Source organism: Balearica regulorum, chromosome 3, assembly GCF_011004875.1.
Source record: "Balearica regulorum gibbericeps isolate bBalReg1 chromosome 3, bBalReg1.pri, whole genome shotgun sequence".
Lineage (NCBI taxonomy): Eukaryota > Metazoa > Chordata > Aves > Gruiformes > Gruidae > Balearica > Balearica regulorum.
Genome location: NC_046186.1, coordinates 6,192,989 through 6,214,628, shown reverse-complemented (window position 1 = coordinate 6,214,628; position 21,640 = coordinate 6,192,989). Strand labels below are relative to the sequence as shown.

At 36.8% G+C, this 21,640-nt stretch overlaps 1 protein-coding gene across 10 annotated transcripts in view; it reads left to right on the top strand.

The window, feature by feature from the left end:
* Window positions 1–21,640, top strand: part of SUPT3H (SPT3 homolog, SAGA and STAGA complex component) — a 282,637-nt gene that overhangs the window by 193,197 nt on the left and 67,800 nt on the right. For all 10 annotated transcript variants that reach the window (XM_075750450.1, XM_075750444.1, XM_075750445.1 and 7 more), the window contains one exon: window positions 32–168. In XM_075750450.1, the coding sequence (XP_075606565.1) occupies window positions 32–168 (137 nt within the window). The remainder of the gene's footprint in view (window positions 1–31; window positions 169–21,640) is intronic.

Sequence of the window (21,640 nt, the reverse complement as noted above, 5' to 3'; positions counted from 1 at the left end):
AGTTTGTTGTTCTTTGCTTACCTTTGTGAAGACAAATTCAACAGTAATAACACCAACAAACGGCAGAAGCTTGCTCAAGACTTTCTGAACTCCATTGACCAGACTGGAGAGCTCTTAGCCATGTTTGAAGATGATGAGATTGATGATGTCAAGCAAGAGCGGATGGAGGTAATTCTCTTCTTTTAGTGATACCCAGCTCCAGCAGAGAAAGCTGTGAGGTCTTTCATACATCATGCTGGTCTGATCATCGTAGAATCACAGAATGGTTTGGGTTGGAAAGCCCATCTAGTTCCAACCCCCCTGCCATGGGCAGGGACACCCTCCACTAGACCAGGTTGCCCAAAGCCCCATCCAACCTGGCCTTGAACACTGCCAGGGATGGGGCATCCACAGCTTCTCTGGGCAACCAGTGCCAGTGCCCCACCACCTTCATCGTGAAGAATTTCTTCCTTATATCTCATCTAAATCCACCCTCTTTTAGTTTAAAGTCACTACCCCTGGTCCTGTCACTCCATGCCCTTGTAAATGTCCCTCACCATCTTTCCTGTAGTCCCTTCAGGTACTGGAAGGTGCTATAAGGTCTCCCCGGAGCCTTCTCTTCTCCAGGCTGGACAACCCCAACTCTTTCAGACTGTCTTCCTAGGAGAGGTGCTCCAGCCCTCTGATCATCAGTGATGATGCCTTTTTCATGCTGCATATATCATTGTTATACGTTTTTTCCTTTTGCCCAGATGGTCTAAAGGAATCCTATTTCCATATTTTTCCTGTTCCCTCAATATTTCCTGATATGTAAGCACGCGTGCTGAGAAGGAGGATTATGAAAGGGTAGTTATGAATCTTTCTGCCTGCCATGTATTCATATTTCCTTCCTGTAGAAAGTAGATTCTATTTATAAACATTTCACACGCATTTTTCACAATCATTTTTTTTCTTTTTCATTATTCCTCTCATTAGAAAATTGTTTCAATAACATTTGAGGACTCTTTTAATACAGTACAGCTTACAGATAGAATTAAACTATTCTGTGCAAACATGCTTTAGTATATGCTCTTCTCTCCACCCCTCTTTCAAGTCCTACTTTCTGATCTGTATACTTATGAATAATTACATCTACATTACAGAATGTAGTACTATAGTACCCTCAAAAAGCTAGGTGGGATCAAGAAGCATTATAGCCGTGTTAGCATGAAAGTCTGTAGAACGATGGTTTTGATACCAGGTGGTTTTGATAGCAATTTTACTCGGTTTCACTGAGATTTAGCTATACTGGCACAAGATAATACATCATAGCAAGTACACCTTATAGATCTTATCAACCCTATGTTCTCTCTATCAGTAGAGCATCTTCTTGAATGTCATTTACTCTGAAGTATTTATAAGATCTAAAGGCCAGTTGACCATGGCCAGTTCTCTGGCACTGAAGGCAGGTGACAAGGACTGGCTTGGGTCCCCATGGCTAAATTTTCTGTAGGTGGACAGGACTACCCTGACCTTTTCGTAGCCTTGTCTATAGTGGATACAGAGAACAGTCGATGGCCCCTGTTCATGCTCAATTCCTCCTCATGTCTTGTGTGGGCAACTGGATGTCAAGGGCAAAATTGTGCCAGGAGCACGCTCACGATTCCACGCTAGTGTTTGGGCCAATTTCCATCCTTTTTAGTCAGTAATATAGCATATGTGGCTGTTGGAAACTTGCTATTTTTAGTGTGCTTTTTATACCCTTTCAGTGGTAGAAGCTGGTTACTTTGGTTTGATTTTCTTTTCTATGCTGAGGTGGCTGCTACATTCAGTAATGTTTGTGTATTTAATATTTGACTATTAGGGCCTCATTACACTTTCAAGATTTAATGGAAAATTCTAAGAAATAATCTGATTTTTATCCTGCCTGAATTGTAAGTCTCATTTTTTTCTTCTTAATGGACCCCCTTTTCAGGACTGGGACTTTTCCAGTCTTGTTTTCCCTTCCTTCTCCCCATTAGAATTACTCAAAATCTAATCAAGAATTACTTCTCTCTAAGAATTTGGCTAGAAACAAGTCCCGTTTCTCCCCAGCTGAGAGTCAGTGTTGTAGAACAGTTGTTCCCAACTGCTGTTTGTCTTTTGGAAATCGATGGTTTCTTTTTTTTTCTTATTTATTTATTTATGAAAAATGTTATGTTTTGCATAAAAGCAGGCAAAATGTTTGAGCTTGTACGCACAAAAATACGTTAACAACACTGTTCTGAATGAATGGGTTATGTACTTGACTTTACATTCTCTTCTGTCATTCCAGTATAGTATTTTTTCAGTCTAAAAAACTACACAAGTTGCTAAAAGTATAAAGTTCCCTGTCCTGGGTGAGGACAAATCTGACTCTATGTTTGTCTGTCAAGGAATGTGTTCTTGTAATCAAATATTTATCTTTCATCTGACTACATGTTTTGTTTTTTCTCACTAGACTATAATTCATGAACTGTAGTGTATGTGTATATATATATAAAGTAATTCTTCTCTCTATTGCTCTACTTTATTACATTTGATCTGTTTCCATGTTAAAGAAAAAAAAAAGACAAAAATCAAGATCTACTTGTTTTAGAATAAATCCATGAGTTATATACAGGTAGGAAGTCAGTACTATGTATTTTTTTTCTTATTCATTTTTAAAACTATTGACAAAACATGAAAGATTGCCTGAGACATGCTATTCAAAATGTTTGATATATTTTTGGCTTCATTTTGTTTGGGATTTTGTTGTCACTGTGAGGTGGGTGGAAAGGAATCAAAGATAGCAGGAAATGTGATCCATTCCTAAAGGAAGAGTTGTTAGTGGATGGGCTAATCTCGTGTATCACATTTTCTTTGTGCAGTAGATTGTTTAATCCATGCTAAGTTTTGGAGGAAATCCAATAGACACTTTAAAAATTCTAACAGCGTTCTTTAAGGAATTAGTATACTTAAATCATGAACTGTGATCTAAAGGCAGTGTTCCTTTTAGGTATCAATTACCTCAGAAACGTGTGGTTATCTTGATTTGGACAACTGTAAATGATTTCAGTTCCACTTTGCCTTGGGGCAAAATCATGCTAAGTTGTCCAGAGCAGATGATAAACATATATTTCTGATGTCATTATGGGCTAAACAGGATATGATTGTTTAGCAGTATGGTTTCAGTTATGATACAAAAAGCAAATATTGTTTATACTTATTTCTTTTAAAATATTTTATAAAATTAGGGCTAAGACTTCACGAGATCGCTTGCTGTTCTGCGAGGTCTATTCCATATTTGTACCACAGAGGAGTAAGCAAAGCTCCGAGCCACTTTCAAACATTACTAAAGGGGAACAAACAATTCTACATTTTTGAATGAAAAACACCCACTAACGCTGTCATATTAAAAAGAAAGGACATTTTTCTAGGATTGTATATAGAACTTATTGATGTATCCTGTGGTTTTAATTTGAAGCAAAGGGACTATCTCTAAAACTGTAATAATAGCAATGTGCAAAAGAAGGTGGACTACTCCTAAAATACGGAACAAAATTAAGAACAAAATTCACATTACTTTTTCATAACTCGCGATTATGTTATCAATACATTGTGATCATGACTTTTTATAAAAACTTCAATAATAGCAATAAGTAGTGGCAAACCAGCCAACTGTATTGGCAGAATCGAAACCAAATGAAAACTGGAATAGCACCTGTCTCACTTCATAACAGTTAGTATTTTGCCCTCCTAAGATAACAGTAAAGCACCAGTGAAACACTACTCCTCAGAGTAAGAACAGTTATAGATGGAATAAACAATTCTAGTTCATGGATGTAATTGAACTGTACACGTGAAAGAGAGCTATCCGGATCATAACAGCTGTCTTCATAACAGGTGACAGTCTCTTGAGAAGAAAAATCTATCGGTGATCTACCTAACACCCCTCTTTTATTGTACAGGTTAGACTCTGGAATAACTAAAGCTGGTGGTACTCGGGAATTCAATTCCCCTTCTATTGCCTGCTGTATGGCAGAACCCATGTGAAGTAAAACCTTGCAAGTGGACTGCAGTTTTGGTTTCCTCTGTCTCTTAAAATCATTTAGAGGGGAGAGTTGGGATTCCTGTGGGATATGGCTGAATTGGTGGGGAGATGGTACATGCTCATCTAAAATCTTTGCATTTTTCCTTATTTTGCAGCTTGGGTAGAGATGCAGTTTTGGGTGTTTGTGTCCTTATGTTGCTATTCTGAACCTCTCGGGTGAGCTGTCCATAGTAAACCTAGCTGCAGGTTTGGCTGTGATTTTGGGAATAGTGATGGCAATTCTGCTAAATTTTCGTATCAGAACCACTATCAAATTTACCATGTCTTATTATTAAAATTATATTACTATATTATTAAAGTATAGCCATGTTAGAACTTCAGTCAGTGTCATTGCAAAGCTGACTTCTGTCTCATTCCGTACATATCCATTTTTTATCATTTGTTTTATAGTTCCACCTCCCCCACCAGAAAAAAGTCTTCCCATCAGAAATCTGAACTGACATACAAAGGAATGCATGGAGCATCACGCTGTGAATGCTCTGGTTCACTTTTGTTCCCCTAGGATTAAGAGAAACACCATTCATCTGTCACTCTGACTCCTAGTTTAGGGATAGATTTCCAACACTCAGATGTTATATGGCAATAATTCAGTTGCAGTAGCTACCATAATGCTTTCATAGTACATTGCAAGTTTGAATAAACAGTGGAGGGAAAATAACTTCCCTAGAATACACTACCATGAAAACAGTCTAGATGCCAGCAAAATGTTAAAACTAAAGTACATCCCTACAGAAAGGGATTGGCAGAAGCTTGTGGTTTTTTAAGGTCTGTTGTCCTATGAATTACGTTAGGTATTTAAAAACTACAGATACCTATTAGTGTTCTAGGAAGTTTGTTGTGGGTGTGATTTTCCCTGTACTGTTTGTTAGTATGCTTCTGTACAGAGCTCTCAGAAATGCAATGGGCCCTGTGTAAAATACAGTAGATTGCAATAAAGTGTAGATGTGTTTGGAATATATCCTTTGTTCACATGAGGTTAAATTAATTTAATTTTGTCTGTGTTCAGATACGATTAATTTGTGTCCGTCAAACACACTTAAACACACCTACATGCACCTTGGGATACAAGAAGTCATGTTCTGGAAGTCCACTCTGTTTCAATCATAGAAATAAAATAAACTTGGCATATAGTAGTAAATTAGACCATGACTAAGAAGATTCCCTCCAACTGGAAGATGATCATCAACTTTTGAGTGGTCATGCTTTGACCTGAGCCAGGTACCGTAGTCCCAAACAATTCCTGGGCACAGTTTGGGAGTCAGCCTGGGCCAGGAGCTCTCTCCATGGCATGGTTTGGATGTGGCCACTCTCTTTGGGAGGCTCAGAGGGCAGGAGCACGGACGCAGGTTGCTCCATGCTGACTGCCCTTGGAGCTAGGGCATGGACCTGGCATCTTTTAGTTGAGACAGCTAAAATTTGATAATTCAGAAAAAAACATGAGCCCTTGTGTTCAGATAGTGTTGAAGTACTCAAATTCATTGTACTAATTTGGAAAAGATGTTATGATGTTATAAAAAAAAAAAAGCAGGAAATGATTTAGAAAGAGCTCTGAGGTCTTTTAGTACTACTGTGCTCATTTCACTGGCGAAAATTAGGCCAGTGTAAGTGCTGGGTGGGGCCATTACTCTTTAGGGAGTATCTGTTCATGCAGGATGTATCAATAACAAACTGGAATTTGATTTAAAGCCCATATGGAAAGCTTAGTGCTGTAGTACAGACAACACATACTTAATAGAAACTGCATGCCAGAAGACAAACTAAAAAGTTTTATGTTACTAAGCATCGGGGCATTGTTTCTCAGAGCTATATATATTCTTTCTCTTTTTTGCTATATATATTTTTATGATAATCTTATTTTTCTATTTCTTCAGAAGGAATTATTTTAACTTTTTTAGTGATTTCTGATTCGTATTGACAGAAGCTCTATTTTGGGACAGAATCTTTGCATTTAGTTGAGTGGTGACTTCTGCTATCTCACGATATTGTGCCCAAATTTAATAATTTATGAATTTTTAGAATCACAGTTTATAAACGTTAACCCTTCTTAGATTTTACCAGCTACACCCTATGAAAGAATACATCTTGGGGTAAGATTTGGCTACAGATGAAAATGTTTAAATGTATTTTGGGTTTTTGCACGTTGAGCTAAGTGTCTCCTCTCTGGAATTACTGAAGACCCAGGCAGTATAAATAGTGGAGTTTACAGAGCTATTCAGCTGGTACAAATGTTTGTGTCGTCTTTACCGTGAGCTACACAGCTCTGTAGACTCCTTTGGATGTATTTATCTTGCAGGGAATTTCTCTGTGTTGTCAGGGACCCTTCTGCATCTACCCTGGCCACATGTGGGGAGTGGAGGCTGAAAGACTAAGACAAAAAGTGTTGGAAGTGGAATAGGCTTGAGTTTTGGGCAACTGGTAAATGGATGGAGTATATATGCCTATGAGTATATATGGCTGCTCAGGGTGACTTGAGAATAGGAGAGTAATCTCCGTTGCATTTTTTTGCTGTCTTTAAAAATACACTCGGATCTATCATCCATTTATCTTGTGTTGGTCCACATATAAAATTGCAGCTTTCTAATGTTATAACATTTACAGCAGCAACTCAAGTTTTAGCCTTAAATTTTAAGACATTAAGTTTTGAAAAAAAGGGTAGAAAATAAAGTTCTTTATTCTTTACTGAACATTGGCAAATATGGGCACAGGGTTCCCAGTGGTGGGAAACAGGACAAGCCATACCATTAAAAGCCTTATATCTTATGATACATTCTTGTATGGACTAAATAATCGCAGCCTTCAGTATTAACCAGTTTTATCCTCACCTGCATGTCCAGGCCAAATAGGAGGAGGTTGTCTTGAATTTGAAAAGGGACTTATAACAACTAAGTAACATACTCAAATAGGAGTGGGAAAGTTCCTGCCCAAGGACAGTGGGGACATTCTGGGGACAGTGATGAAAAAAATACCCCAGCATCTCCTTCTCCCACCCCCTTAAACTACTTTGAGAGCTCGGTGCATCACTACTACAAGTTGAATTTCACTTAACTGTACCTTCCTAAAAGTTTAAACTTAAGTTTTGCAGTAACTTAGGCCTGCTTCTGTACTCAGAAATGAGAGAGAATGATCCAGAGGGAAGTTAACTTTTTAGTTAAGAGAGAAAATTCTTTTTGTTTGCTTTTTTTTTTCCCCCAAAACATTTAAATTGCATTTAAGTGGCATTCATCAGATGTTAGGAACGATACTTCTGGTGCCTTCAGGGTGGTTATCTTTGGAGAGTGAAGTTCTGTGTACGCAGTGGGACCTTGATATGAAAAAAAGAGTGTAACGATGATCTCTCATAGACTGAAAGGTCAACACCAGCTCCCTATATACTCTCTACGTCTTTTGATATACATAGATGCAAAGATAAAAAGAACGTAGATGGAACATCAATCAAGAAAAACCCCTTTATTCTCCAGGCAGTGTTTTTCTTCCAATATTGCAAAACATACCTTACCACAGTTAAGAATGCAAATATAGAGGGAATTCATTTCACTGCATCACTCCAGTGTTTCCAGATGAGCGCAAAGATAGCACAACTAGTAGCGTCTCAACTGTAAATTAGCTGTCTGGGCATCAAAGTGTTTGTAACCATTATTGAGTATAAAAATAAGCCTGCTGGTGTTAATGGTTTCTCTGATTACACATTGCTTGGGAATGTTTGGGATACTGGGAAAACACCATTTCTCATGGGTAATGGTTGAATTGGTTAAAAGTAAACAGAAAATAAACAGAAACAGTTTTTCGTTATTACCTATATGTCTGTAAATATTGTGTCATTCTCGTCAGAATGGGAAAAAGCTATCAAATGGAAAAAGTTTCTTGTTATAGCAAATAATATCAATAGACTTTTTACGCTGCTACAAATCTAAGATTATTAGGGTTTTCTCACGTTGGGGCTGATTGCTATGGTTACATAAACCGTGCTATTTGTTTGGGTCTTCGGTCCTGGTAAAATATTGTTGTTTTTAGAGCATTTTAGTGAACGTTGCTCATACTGCAAATTTAGGTGGTTTTGCTGGGAGGACAAGGTGTTATTTGCTTTTCTGTCTTTTAGTTCTTTGAGTATTTTTTTGCCACTGTTTGCTTTCCCTGAGGAAGAGGAAGATTCTGGGCTGTTGTGTTTTGTATTTTTGACACCCAAATGACTGTGTTTTAGCACTTTTGAAAGGAAACTTTATATATATATGTATATTTTTTATTTATATCTTTAATTAAATGTAGACACACATACATATAAACAATATTTCCACGGATCATTTGATTGGGAGCCAAATGGAAGACTAAAGGAATGTTCTGCTCCTAAATGTATTTTAATACTATGTTTATTTGCGATCTTGTGTTGAACACGTTTGTTGCTTAGATATACTAGTGACCGTATATTGGTACTGACAACATAGTTATTGTTTATGTAAACTTTGGAGAATTGGGAAGAAGGAATGATTCTGAAGTCTGACAAAGGTGCCGTTGGTAGTAGGTTATTGAAATTGCTGTCATGCTTTAAAGTAATTAAACAAATCAGTGCTGATAATGATTAGTATTTTTGTATTTCTGAGGTTGCGTAGAGATGCAATAACGCAAATCTTTTCTACAAGACAGGATGTAATTCAGATGTTTTGCAGGGGGGCTTGGGGTGTGATTGTTTCAGGTCTATTTTCTATGTAGCAAATTACTTACCTTTTATACCTACATATGTGTCCTTTATACAACTCCATTAGCTTAATATTTAAGTCCTTTCTGCATGAATTAAAAAATGCAACAGTTTATTTCTTAAGGTAAGATGGTAACCAGGCCTATGCTGAGAACAGTTTTATCGTCTCAAGCTTTCCTAAAAGAATTGGCCACTTGCATAAACCCATTTTCAAGACAGCTTTGCACAGGATTCACTAAACTTAAAAGAAAAATCCATGGAGTTGTAACGTGAATGAAAATTACATAAAAATTTCAAATACAGTATCGCTCTATGACATTATCACTTCTCACCTGTTGCAATGAAGAAATTTTCTGACACTATCGTGAAGAGCAAGACTGAAACCTCAGCACAGAGACCCCATATTTTTTGGCGGAAAGCTTCACAACCACCCGCTTTTCTCGCTCCCACCTGCAAAGCTCCATGGTGCAGGAGTACCTTGGACCAAGCTTCAGCGTGTGCTCCTGAATTTCTCTCTCCTTCCATTGATATATCATTGATATCATTGATACCATATCACGAAAAGCCTTCTGTGGAAGAAAACAAGCTCTTCTCACAAATGAAAGCAATAGAGGAAAGTTCCCTATGGCATGAAATACAAGGGAGTTTGGTGGTGGTGTTCTATTTCAACTGCTGCAGAAGAGAGGGTTTGGAGATTTAACAGACAAGGTCCTGGATTTAACAAATAGATGAGAAGATTCACAAACCAGTATTAAGGAAAGGATGTTTTCTTGCCTCATCCATAGGAGGCTGGTGCATGCCTCTCAGCCTAAGTTGTGCCATCTTAATTTATATGAAGGTTCATGTGTCTCTGTTTCTAGACATGACAGATGTAGTAAAGAAGCCTCTTTTTTCCTCTCCTTACTCCGTATATTCACAAAGGGAATGGCAATAGCTTTTCCAGTATTACTCTCGAGCCAGGAACCAAAACCTAGTTTTAATCATGCTCATGGGTCAGCCCTGCAAATAATACCTTCTACCAAATTACTAAGAATCCCTTTCTTTTAAACTGGCATTTGCCCTCTGATAGCAGAGTGAGCAAGCTGTGTGTCATCATACCCTCTCCGTACACAGTTTGTAGCAGACAGACAATATAGAGGAGCGCTGAAAGTAATTTGCAGGCTGCACTCCAGCTAAATATAGCCAAAATGAGCTCAGATCTATTGAATTGCACAAGTTAATGGGGTAAAAAAAAAAAAAAAAAAAAAAAATCTATTGAAGGCTATCGAATACAAAGACAGTGCGTTTGGTTAAGGAAGTGCTTGAGCCACAGATCACCGGGTGCTGTATGACTATTCAGGGAAAGAATTATTATAAGCTTGTCTTGTAGTTATACTATTGCCTAAGCCTTCATGGCTAGCTACTGTTGGAGCCTGGGCTAAATGGAGATTTGCTCTGTCCTGCCTTAGATAAATTTGATCTTTGCTTTTCTCCCTTCGGTTTTGGGTTGTTTTGCAGTTTTTTATTTCCTTCTGACCAGAGGATTAACCTGGGCTAGTACAATTTTTCTCCTCAGGAGTGAAGAGGTAATTTTGCTAGCTTCTGGCCTTATATTGTCTGTGGTATTTGATTGAATTCAGATAGGATTTTGTGAACATTTGTGCAGGCACTTAAGCAAAAAATCGAGAATCATTCAATATGATTCATTCAATAGTCACTGTCTATCTATTGTTATCTTCCTTTGAGTAAGTTCCAGTCTCAAAGCTAGCATGTCACAAGATTTGATTACACATTACCCAGTTGCTAAGTACAAGCGTTGTCATTTGTTGTCGCCATTTGGTAAGCCACCAGAGGCCAAGCCTTCCCACCTATATTCACACGAGAGTTCGGATGTCATTAGGAAAGTCAAATGATCTGTTGCCTAAGGTGAAGGTCATTAAGGCAATCTAATAGTAAATACATTGCTTCTTATTGAATGAAGTATATTGGAAATACCAGCATTTTTGGTGTCAAAGCTCATTCTGATGGGACTACAGTTGTAAACTGACACTCAGACTATCCTTAAAATAGGATCCTATGGCAAATTTTTAGAACAGATATCATTTTAGTACTGAGAGTAAGAATAGGAACATAAGTACAATGAAGAATACAAAGTATGCATGTTGATGTGATTTTAGTTTTATCAGCTTTCAATGAAGATTAACATGCAAGGAATTAAAGTGAGCATAGGACATCTCTTAACCAGAGAAGATGCCTCCCATTGTGCTCCATTTTCTTGAAGCATTTCTTTCTCTTTATGCATTAAACTCAGAAATGATTAGCTGTTGAATCTTATAAACAAAATAAAAGAAGTAATTCATAGCATGGCAAATAAATACTGAGTCATGATACCAGAGCAGTCAAATCTCTGGAAAGCAGGCCTGCCTTTCAGAAGGACCATGTTGATAGACCGGAGAAACGGGCTGATGGGAACCTTATGAAGTTCAACAAAAGCAAATGTGGGATGCAATAACCCCATGCAACAGTACAGCTTGTGGGCCAGCCACATACTGGCCTGTGTTAGCAAGAGGTTAGCCAGCAGGTCAAGGGAAATAATGCTTCCCCATTATTTGTCACTTGTGACACCGTATCTGGAATCTTGTGTCCAATTTTGTGCTCCCAAGTACAAGAAGGACTTTGACATACTGAAACAAGTCTGGCAGAGGGTCATCAAGAAGTTTAGGGGGCTGGAGCACCTGACATATGACGAAAGGCTGGGAGACGAGCTTGTTCAGCTTGAAAAAGAGGAAGCTAAAGGCAAAATTTATTGCTGTCTACAACTGACTCATGACAGCATACAGAGGAGATGGAACCAGACCCTGCTTGAATGTGCATGATGATAGGGCAAGAGCTAAAGGACAGCATTTGGACTGATACGTAATAGGAAAAAAAAGATTCTGATCAGAGATTGAAACTGGTTGGCCAGAGAGGTTAAGGAAGTCTCTAACTTTGGAGATACTCCAAACCTGACTGGTCAAGGTGCCAAGCTGCTTGATCGAACTGGACCTCTTTTGAGCAGAGAGTTGAACTAGAGATCTCTAGGAAGGTCCCAAACATTTTTCCATGTAAATTGTTCTACAATTCCGTGATTCTGTTCTGAAGTTCCCCATTTGGGATATTAAAATGGCAGGTGGGGTAGAAATAGAAGAGCTTTTACAAAAACACATAAATGATAAACCATCTCAAATTTCTAAAAACTGTTTAAAAATCTAGGTAGCGTATAATTGGACTTTCCAGCTTCTGCACTTTCTGTAATCTGTAACTGCTGGTATTTCCTGGAATAGATGTTTTATGTATACAAGGAACAGGGTTTTCTGTCTTTCATTTTGTCTCAGTCATTGTGGTTTATTTTATCTATAATGTTGCTTGCTGTATTCTTCCGTAAGAATATGATCCGGCTGCTCTGCAAAATTGCACTCAGCAATAGCTTCACACGTGTCAGGGCTATGGAATCAGAAGCAGTAAGATTTAAGCATTTTAAGTGTCTGTTGAAATGGTAAAGTAATATAAGTAAACTCTACATGTTGCAAAATGGGAGATGCATCCTTACTCAATCCACTAGAAAACGGACCCAGAACATTCCTAACAAAACAGCCTGGGTAATAAACTGGCATAGTTTATTAACGCTACACGAGGTAGCAGGTCTCCATTTGTATGTTTTGCCCCTCAAGCTTTAAATTTTCTCTCCTCTTTTTTCTTCCATTTTTCTCTACCACTTTTGATGAAGATTGAGGATACCTAGACAGTTATACGCTTTCATTAAATGAAGCAGAAAAGGTTATTTTAATTTCGGTACTCAGGAAAAACAGTAACAGATCTCATTTTCAGATAGCTACCTTACATAAAGTCCTCATAGAGTGAACATGCAGAGTTTAATCTTACTGATATTCCTGAGATCAGCATTTGACGCCTTTAATAATCCAGAGTTTACAATTAGCTAACTTTAACGTGGCAAAAATTAGGCATGGCTGCCACTTTGGCTTGACAAAGGACATCCACAACTACAGCTGTGTTTTCAGGGAAGACAAGACCATAATGGTATTGCTAGAAAAAATACTGATTTTGCATACAGAATAAATTTTAGAAATGGATTTATGTGAATTCAGTACAATTTTATCTATGGGAATGGGTTTATTTGGGGGGCAAAAAATATTCTTCTTGGTTGAATGTGTGGATTTGTGGTTTGAGAGGTAGCTCTTCACTTGTGTATGCACGTAGTGGCAGGCTTTTAGAATTTCTTTGGTATATTGGTATCTATCATATACAGTATACTTGATGCTTAAAATCTTTTCTTTTGGTGTTCTAAAAGAAATTTCATTAAAGGCAATGGCACGAAAGCAATGTAAACTGGCAATATCAAAAATACATTATTGCATGTATTTTATTCTCAAATAATTCTTAAGCATTTTTTCCAGACTCTTCTTTTGAGTGGTACATGGAAGGGGCAAAGATATGGACTCCTTAGTGGCAGTGTTAAGTGCTGTTGAAACTTCGCCCCTGGAACTTCGGAAGCAATCATTAAATTTGGTTTTCCATTTGATCAAACGAAAGAAGGACGGGTAGTCTCTGTCACAGGGCTGGATTTTATTTCCCAAGGCTAACAGCCACTTCCAGGACTTTTCAGACCTACTATGAGTTTTTTCTGCCATTGTCAGATGGTATTATTTAAAATCAGTTCATCCACTTGTGTGGGATTCATATCCTATATCATACAGTGACTCTGACAAGAAGATGCTTTTACTAGGAGTGTTATTCAAAGCACTGTTGATTTTCTCAGGCTGCAGACATCTGCAGAAAAACCTTGTAGAACATACAGCATCTGGTATCGTGTCCTATCTCCTTACACAGACCATATCAAACAGCTTAGAAACGGAACACATTCTCTACATCCGCTTGGAAATAATTTTTTTAATGTTTGTTGTAGATGTATTAGCTGTCAGCTCATATCATCAGCTAATTATTTTATATCTGAAAATTGTAATAGCATCCTCAGATGTACTAAACTCAGGCAGATTTCCAGCTACTAATCACACCCTTCTTAAAATGGGAGTTAACTCTTGATGTACCCCAAGGCTGGAGATCTGATTTCTAGTTCCAGTATTTAAAGAAATATATTGGTGAGACAACTGCTGTGCCTGCTAACCTTGTTATCCTGAACTGTATTTTAAAGAAAGAGACAAAAATGCTGAAGAGACATTGGCCTCTTTAAGAAATGCTAGATCTGACTCCAGAAATGTCAGAAAAACTCAGAAACCCCAAAGAAGCCAATCAACCACCAATGAAGAGCAAATTTTCTCCAACACTATGTATGATGGCATGAGAATATACAGCAACTTCTAGCAGTGCAGGCAGTAATTGGTGCCAAACTGGGGTTGTTAGTGTTGCTACACTATAAGGACCTTTAATAATAAATAGGCTTCAGCCTTCAAAGCTGTGCTTCAAAATCTTGTTATCTTGCATCCCAATTATGTGAAATTGTTAAGTGTAATATTTTGAACCAAAGATGTTTTTCCATTATTCTGTGAGTAGGACTATGTGATTTTTATAGATTTTTTTATAGATCTTTGGTTCACCTTGCCACCCCTCCACCTCCCCAAAAACCCCTAACCCTTCCATTTCGGTCAGTCTGAACCACCAAGAAAATCCAAATAGAATGAGAGAAATCCGTTGAAATGTGAACAGGTTTTGACATTTCCAAAATTAAATTATTTTCATTTTCAGGTTAAATTTCCAAACCTGTCAGTGCCCAGCAGTAAGAATATCAACCTGAACTATGGCATATACTCAATATCTTTATAACTGGTTATAATTCCTGTTATAATAGGAATTAGAGCCATCACGTCCTTTTCAGGAGATTATCCTGGTAGTAGGATTCTGGGATATCTCTTGCTAAGCTCTTGAATTCAAAGCTTTCTACCTTTTAAAATCATTTGACCAACTGTAGAATTTCTATATTTAAAAATATTATATATTTTCCTCTTTTGTAAGCGACTGAAAATTTTGCATGTTGAACGGTGCTAACATTGTTGGAAGATAGTGTCTTTATTGGAAGCAATTTTGAGAACGCGCCCAGGGAATAGTCTCTTGTTGAATTTATTTCTATAACAGGCTGGATGAATGAATACTATGTTCAAAAGCTATTATTAATGCAGCATAACAATTTGTGTATCAGGCACCGCAAATTAAGAAGATTGAAAGTCAACTTACCCAAAGTAGCCCTTTTGTAAATGTCTCACAATCCGAATACTCTTGATATTGCTTTTAATTGCTGATTTGAAATAAACAGTAGCTTGTCTCTGATGATGCGACTCAGAGGAGCTGTGCTGATTTAGAAGAACTGAAAATCCGAGCAGTTAGTTTAATAGTTCATAATTAAATTTACAAATCAGGTTACATTTAAATGAATTCTTTTCAAGTGATTTTAAAATGACATATTTCTACACCATACAATTACAATGAAGACTGGTGGTTTTGCTTTGAATTATTATAGTATTATTATGGCAATTTAGAAATGTTTCAAAATATTTTCTGATTATGCATATCTCTCCAAATGAGATAAAATTAAGCAAAGCTTTTTCTTAAAATAAATGTTTTAAAATACTCTTAGTAATTCAGAATATTGTACCTCAAACTTCATAATAATTTATAATTATGATACACTAGTAAATTTTAGTTTTGTGGGTACGTGTGACTAATTAATTTAGATTTGTACTCAAAAAGGAAAGTCCAATATCTGCATATTTAGAGTGTGCATCAAAATACTTACTTTTGGAACTAAAACTAGTGGCCAGTATCCAGTTCAATATATTAATTAGTGCTACATTATTGTATATAGTTGAGAATTTCAGAGGTCATTGACACACTGCATTTAGATAATTTCTGAGCGATATAAAGGTCTGTCTTCACTGAATTATGTCTTGTAAAACTAAAGGAGTTTTAAAATAATTGCAGACGTGTAATATTGAACAGTAGAAGAGTGCTGTAGGATTTAGCTGAGATAGTGTTAACATTAGCTCATTGTATCAATATTTGTAAGACTGAGAATCTCAAGGGTTGTTTCTTTGGAAAGCTGCATATATTCATTATCAGTTTAGACCATCAGTATAAGAACTGCCTTTGTCTTGGAAATATAAATAAAGACTTGTCAGTAGCAGATGAAGACTTTACGGCTTTACAAGTGAAGGGAATGTGTAACAAAGGTTGTAGAAGTCTGAAATTTCTGCTGAACATATTACTTTCATGGCATGTCTTATACTAAAAAACTTAAAAATATTTCACAAAAAATGTTTCTTCTAATGTGTTGTTTTAAATTCTATATTACTTAAGCAAATATTTAAATATTATATTAGCTTTTCTGCATACTTGACATGAATATAATTCTACCTTCCTGCCAAGTATGTCAAAACCCAAAGTCACTTTCATTTGCCAGGGTAAATGTTTATTTTGTTTTCCCACATAATGTGCTCTTTAAAGTGTCACCAGGATACCAAATCTGATTGCTTTTTAATAGAGACATGGTGGGGTTTTTTTTGCTTTCATTAGGAAACAGGATAAACTATCAGTAAAGCTTATGGTAATGAATCCATACACAGTAGATGCTCTTTGGTCTCCGTCCCCTCATCTCAGGATTAAAAAAAAAAAATTCCCATCAAAACTATTGTAACGGTACCTCAATTTTTATAAATACGTGAAGTCTATAGTAGTAATGGGTGTTGGGTGGGCAATCAGCACTGCAGTGCAAGAGACCAGGACACGTAGGATCTGTTTCTTCTGTTAAAGGTAAGCTATGATGAATCAAGGCTTCCCAAAACAACTTCGTTGTTTGTTTTGCTGTGAAATGGCTGAGATTATTTAAGATATAATTCATTGGAAGGTCACTATTGAAAAACTGTGGTTCCACTAGTACAGATCGTCTACATTTCAGATACTAAAAGCTGCCAGCATACACTTGCGTAGGTTTTCACAAGTCAGTCAGTGTCACTTTGACTTTTGGCCTTGAAATTCTCGAAGTATTCCTCCAATCTTAACCAAACTAACAAAATCTGGCAAATTTTGTTCACAAATTAAAATTTTGAATTTTCTGCTTTTAAATGATATATCAGTAAATTTTTATCTAAAAGTTTCAGTTCTATATATGTAACTGGTCTGAGTATTACTGTGAAAGTTTTATGCAATTCAGAAATATTTTTTTTGAGATTTCCCTTCTTGTTTCACAGAGAAGGGAATGGGGATGTTTAATATCAGAACTCCTGTAGTGGCTTTGGATGGTGGAGATTGTTTTGAATTAATGATAGCATGTGTTTCTTTGGTTTTGTGTAAATGCTTAATAATTTTGTGGTATATTTATCAATAGGCATGGTGTAAGGGACTAACTAAATAGATTGTTCCAAATTAGCCGAATTAGCTGATGGTTCAAATTAACTTAATTCCAAATGCTACATCATTTTGTTAAATCCTGGAATCTTCATGTTTTCCTTTTTCTCTCTAACATTAGAAAGAGAAAAGAGAAAGTAGAGGAAAAAACAAGAAGCGTTTGCCAATTAAACAAACTGCTTTTGGGAAAATAATCTTTTCATGATTCTTTTTCTCACGTATATAGTGGAGATAATGCTCACAAGGCTACTATGAAGATAAATTTGGTCATATTTAAAGAAATTAAGAAAAAATAATGAATAGCAGCATAGAAATTTTTGCATAGTTAAATAGCAAATGTCACACAGTCATTCGACTAAGGAAATATTCACACCGGGCCAAATTCTGTTCTCAGTGTTGTGAATGAAGTCCCAGTAAAAAAAAAAAAAAAAAAAAAAAAAATCCTAATACTTTTCTTCAAAGCCTTTCAATTCAGGCAGTGATTTTTAGGGTCTTCTTACTCTTCATACCTGGGCACATTGTGCAGGTTTGAGTTTGCTTTTTTCTCCCCCAGCCTATGCAAGCTGGGTACGCATGGCTAGCGCGTATCATGGCATCACCATGCACAAGGTTCGCACTGGTTTAGTATCAGTGCCAAATAACTCCATAAGCTTTACAGCAATTGTGAAACGAGCCTTAAAACATGATTAATTCAGCCTTCGTTTGCACTCAGTCATGCTCAGATGGCAAATAAGTAGCAAAACCCAGGCAGGAGTTTTGAATATTGCAGTCCTGTTCTTTTTCAGATTGGGAAGCCTGGGCTGTTCAAGAGGCAGCAGGCAGCCAAATTCAGCCTGGGAGGCTGAGACAGCCATCTCTCTTATCAATTATTCTGAGCTTTAAGAGAAATGTACTCTGTCTTTATAAAAACACATGCAGATTATATGTAATGCATACTGGTCACTGTTTTTCTGAGGGAAGCATTTCCTTTTTAACTCAATGTGTGACTCACTTATTCTCTGAATTTCGTGATGTGATTTTTATCTGGAGTTCCATGTCTTGCAATTATCAAATTAGAAAGGTTTTTCCAAAAGAATAAAAATCTAACCACAGAATTAGACTCAGTGGCGTAAATGCCACAAGTTGAATGTGAAATGCTTATATACACATTTCTTGTGTTAAAGAAGCAAGAATACATTTTTGAATTTCACTCTATATTGTTCTCTGATTACAGTGGACAGGAAAACTTTTCTAACAGAAAAAGTTAATTCAAGTAACTGTGCACTCTCCAGTCACATGTCAAGGAGACCACATCTACATACATATAGTACCACGTATTTTAATTTTAATTAATTAATTTTAATGCTTTCCTTATGCACATTCAAGAATATACTTCTTTCTTACACAAGTTCATCATAAAAGTTGCTTTGGATTTGTCATGTAAAATGGCTGAGCTAAATTGTTTGACTTATTTTTGTAGTTAAGAGGTATGTGAATTAATGAATTAGTGGCCTTCCTTTCAAAAACCAGATCAATGTCTTGTGCTACGTTCATTCCATAGGTTATAATCTCCCAGTTTGCATTAACACCGTGTCTGTATGGCTAAATGTTGAAGTTCTCAGCTGGCAACCAGACGTCTATTTCTATCAATTATCTGCATTCCTGTGTCCTGCAGGGAGAAGGGCACATCCAGAGGTGACACATTCTTTTACGAGAGATGGGATAGGTGTGATCAGCCTATAGAAGTGCCTCTCTTTTCCCATTGATTATAAAGGGTGACTAGATTACACTAAACCACCAAACTTTGTATGAGGTGAGTCCTAGCCCAAGAGGCAATGCTGTAATGACTTTATGAAAGAACCCAGCCAGCTTAGAAGCAGCAGGAGTTCTCTCTAGAGCCATACTGGCCTGTTTTCATTAAAAAATACCTTTATAGATACAGTCAAAGTTGGATTTCTAATCTGCATGTGAGCGCATATAGAGAAAAAGCTCTTTTAGGATGTGTCCCATTTTGAGAGCCCGTTCTTCTGCTTTTCTTTGACAAGAGGGTGATAATCATCTGTACTAGGTACAAGCTTAAGTTAGGAGAGATGTTCATAGGGTGAGATCTTACAGCTATTGAAGTTAATGGAAGCTCTGCTGGGGACACTATAGAACCAGGACTTCATCTATAAGCTGTAATACTGAATTCAGATTTTTGAATTGGATTGCTATAAAGCACACCAAATTACTTGTGCATGTAGCAAAAAATCTGTGTCTTGAATTTCTTACTCATGCATGTACATTCTGGCATTTTTTTGGAAGTTGGGCTTTTTTTTTAAATAGTTTTTCAAGAAACAACATAACTGAAAAAAACCAAACCCAAACCCCAAACCATTTTTCATTCCACTCTGATTGAAAGAGCATCACCTGCCAAGGATGCCTGCATGGATATGCCTATAGCATTGTAGTACTTATAAATCTCCTGTGCACAGTGGTAATTTCCAGTGCAGGATGGTGATATCCCAAAGAATGGCAGATAATGTGAGAATTGGCTGTTCTACTGGGAGTGAATATAAGACAAGTCTGTTTTATTAAGGGTAAGGGAAAAGACAGAATTATAATCTTTACAAATAACATAACAGGAGTAAAATAAATATATGTGTTGTTCATATGATCTGAAACCTCTTCAAGTTTCTCCTAGTCAAAATTTTTCTTTACCTTCTTATGCTCCTCCTTTTAGTGGAGCTCCAGAGGATTATTCAGGAGGGTATTTCATAGTGTCTGTCAGCAGGCCTGATTCACAAAGATATGCCATATCACAGGAAAATTAATTTAATCACAGGTATTGCTTACCAGTGTGTACCTTAGGTTCACTTTGCTTTCCTTTCTTTTCAACATAAAGCATGTAAGAACAATGTTCTTGAGGAACTCCTCCTTCTTCATTTTTCATTTAACATTAGCAAAACTCTTAAATGCAATTTTCAGAAACATATATTGATGCTGGTTATTAACAGGACAGAGTTTTGCGATGCAAATTTTTTAAATTAGGTTTGTTCTCTTACTTGCATTTGCCAGTTAAAGCCAGTGAATGAGAAGGCTGGTCCCTAGCTGACCCCAAACTTACCTACTACCTTACCTAGTTTAACTACCTGTACTGGATGTATTGCTTAACAAGTTGTGTCTGTAAAGTGAATAATTCTGGACATATTCTAGTTGGGTGAATAGATCATAGAATTTTTTTGGTTGGAAAAGACCTTTAAGATCATCAAGTCCAACCATTAACCTAGAACTGCCAAGTCCAACCACTAAACCATGTCCCTGAGTGCCGGAATAGGCAGAATATGTCTATCACTATAGACAGAATATGTCTGAGAATTGAGTTTCACTGAAGCAGATCATGGCTAAGGTTGATCTCCTGGTGAACTTTGAGTTAAACCAGCCGCCTTCACCTTATGCCATTCAATGTGGATCAGTAGGAGCTAGACTGGATCCTCCAACCCTCTTCTACACCCAGGATGGTGAGCAGGTGTGCAAGACATGCTCTGAGCCAGCCTCCATCCACGACCATAAACAACCTTTGAGCAAAAAGTGTTTAGCAAGTGGCTGTACCTAAATTGGGTTCGAAACCAAGCTATCTGCAAAGAACAATGGGGGAAAATATTATGAGGGTGAGAGGTACTTGAGGGTTTTTTGAGATGACACGTAATATGATAACTACAAGAAATTTGCATAGAAGCCATTATAAACTTTAAGTAAATGCACATTTCTAAGCTGTCTGTCCTTTTATTTATCCATCTATTCATATCTCTAGTCATAAAGCTAAAAGAAATATTTCCAAAATTTCTCATGGCTTACAATATTTTCCTTTTGCTTACAAGTGAGTCTCTATAATTATATCATCGTTAAATAGAAGGACTGCAAGCTTTACTTGTGAGATTCTAAAGCTGTTTATATGAATCTCATCTATGAACTGATACAGAGCCAGGATAAAGTGTTCAGAAGAATGCTATCCAGAAGACATAAAGGTATCCTAATATTAACCTGGTATGTAAAGTTTTTGATGTACAGGCAGATGGAAACCACAGAAAGGTGTTACAGTGTCCTCAACCAGAAAAGTGAGGAAAGGTCAGTTGTCTTAATATATTAATAAATCCCACATAGCTTTTTAAGTTCGGTAGCATAGTTTATCCAAAATTATTTTATGGTTTTTTGGAAAGCAGTGGTAGAAGATAGCCATAAATTTCACACATAGTTTTACAATATTCATGATGATACTTATTATAGCAGAAAAAAATATTTTCCTGGAGAAATCAAAGGTATCCCATGAAATGGAAATGTTTCGTTTGCAGGTTCCAGCTCCACATTTCAGACTAGCAATAATAAATTTAGACAAGGAATTTGGATATGATATGGAGCTGGTTCAAATAAATACAGTATGTGTAGATTTTGCATATGTTCAAGGGCAAAGTCTTATAAGGGCAGTGACTCCCTGTCAGGAGGTCAGTTTTATTTATTCCTTAAACAATGAG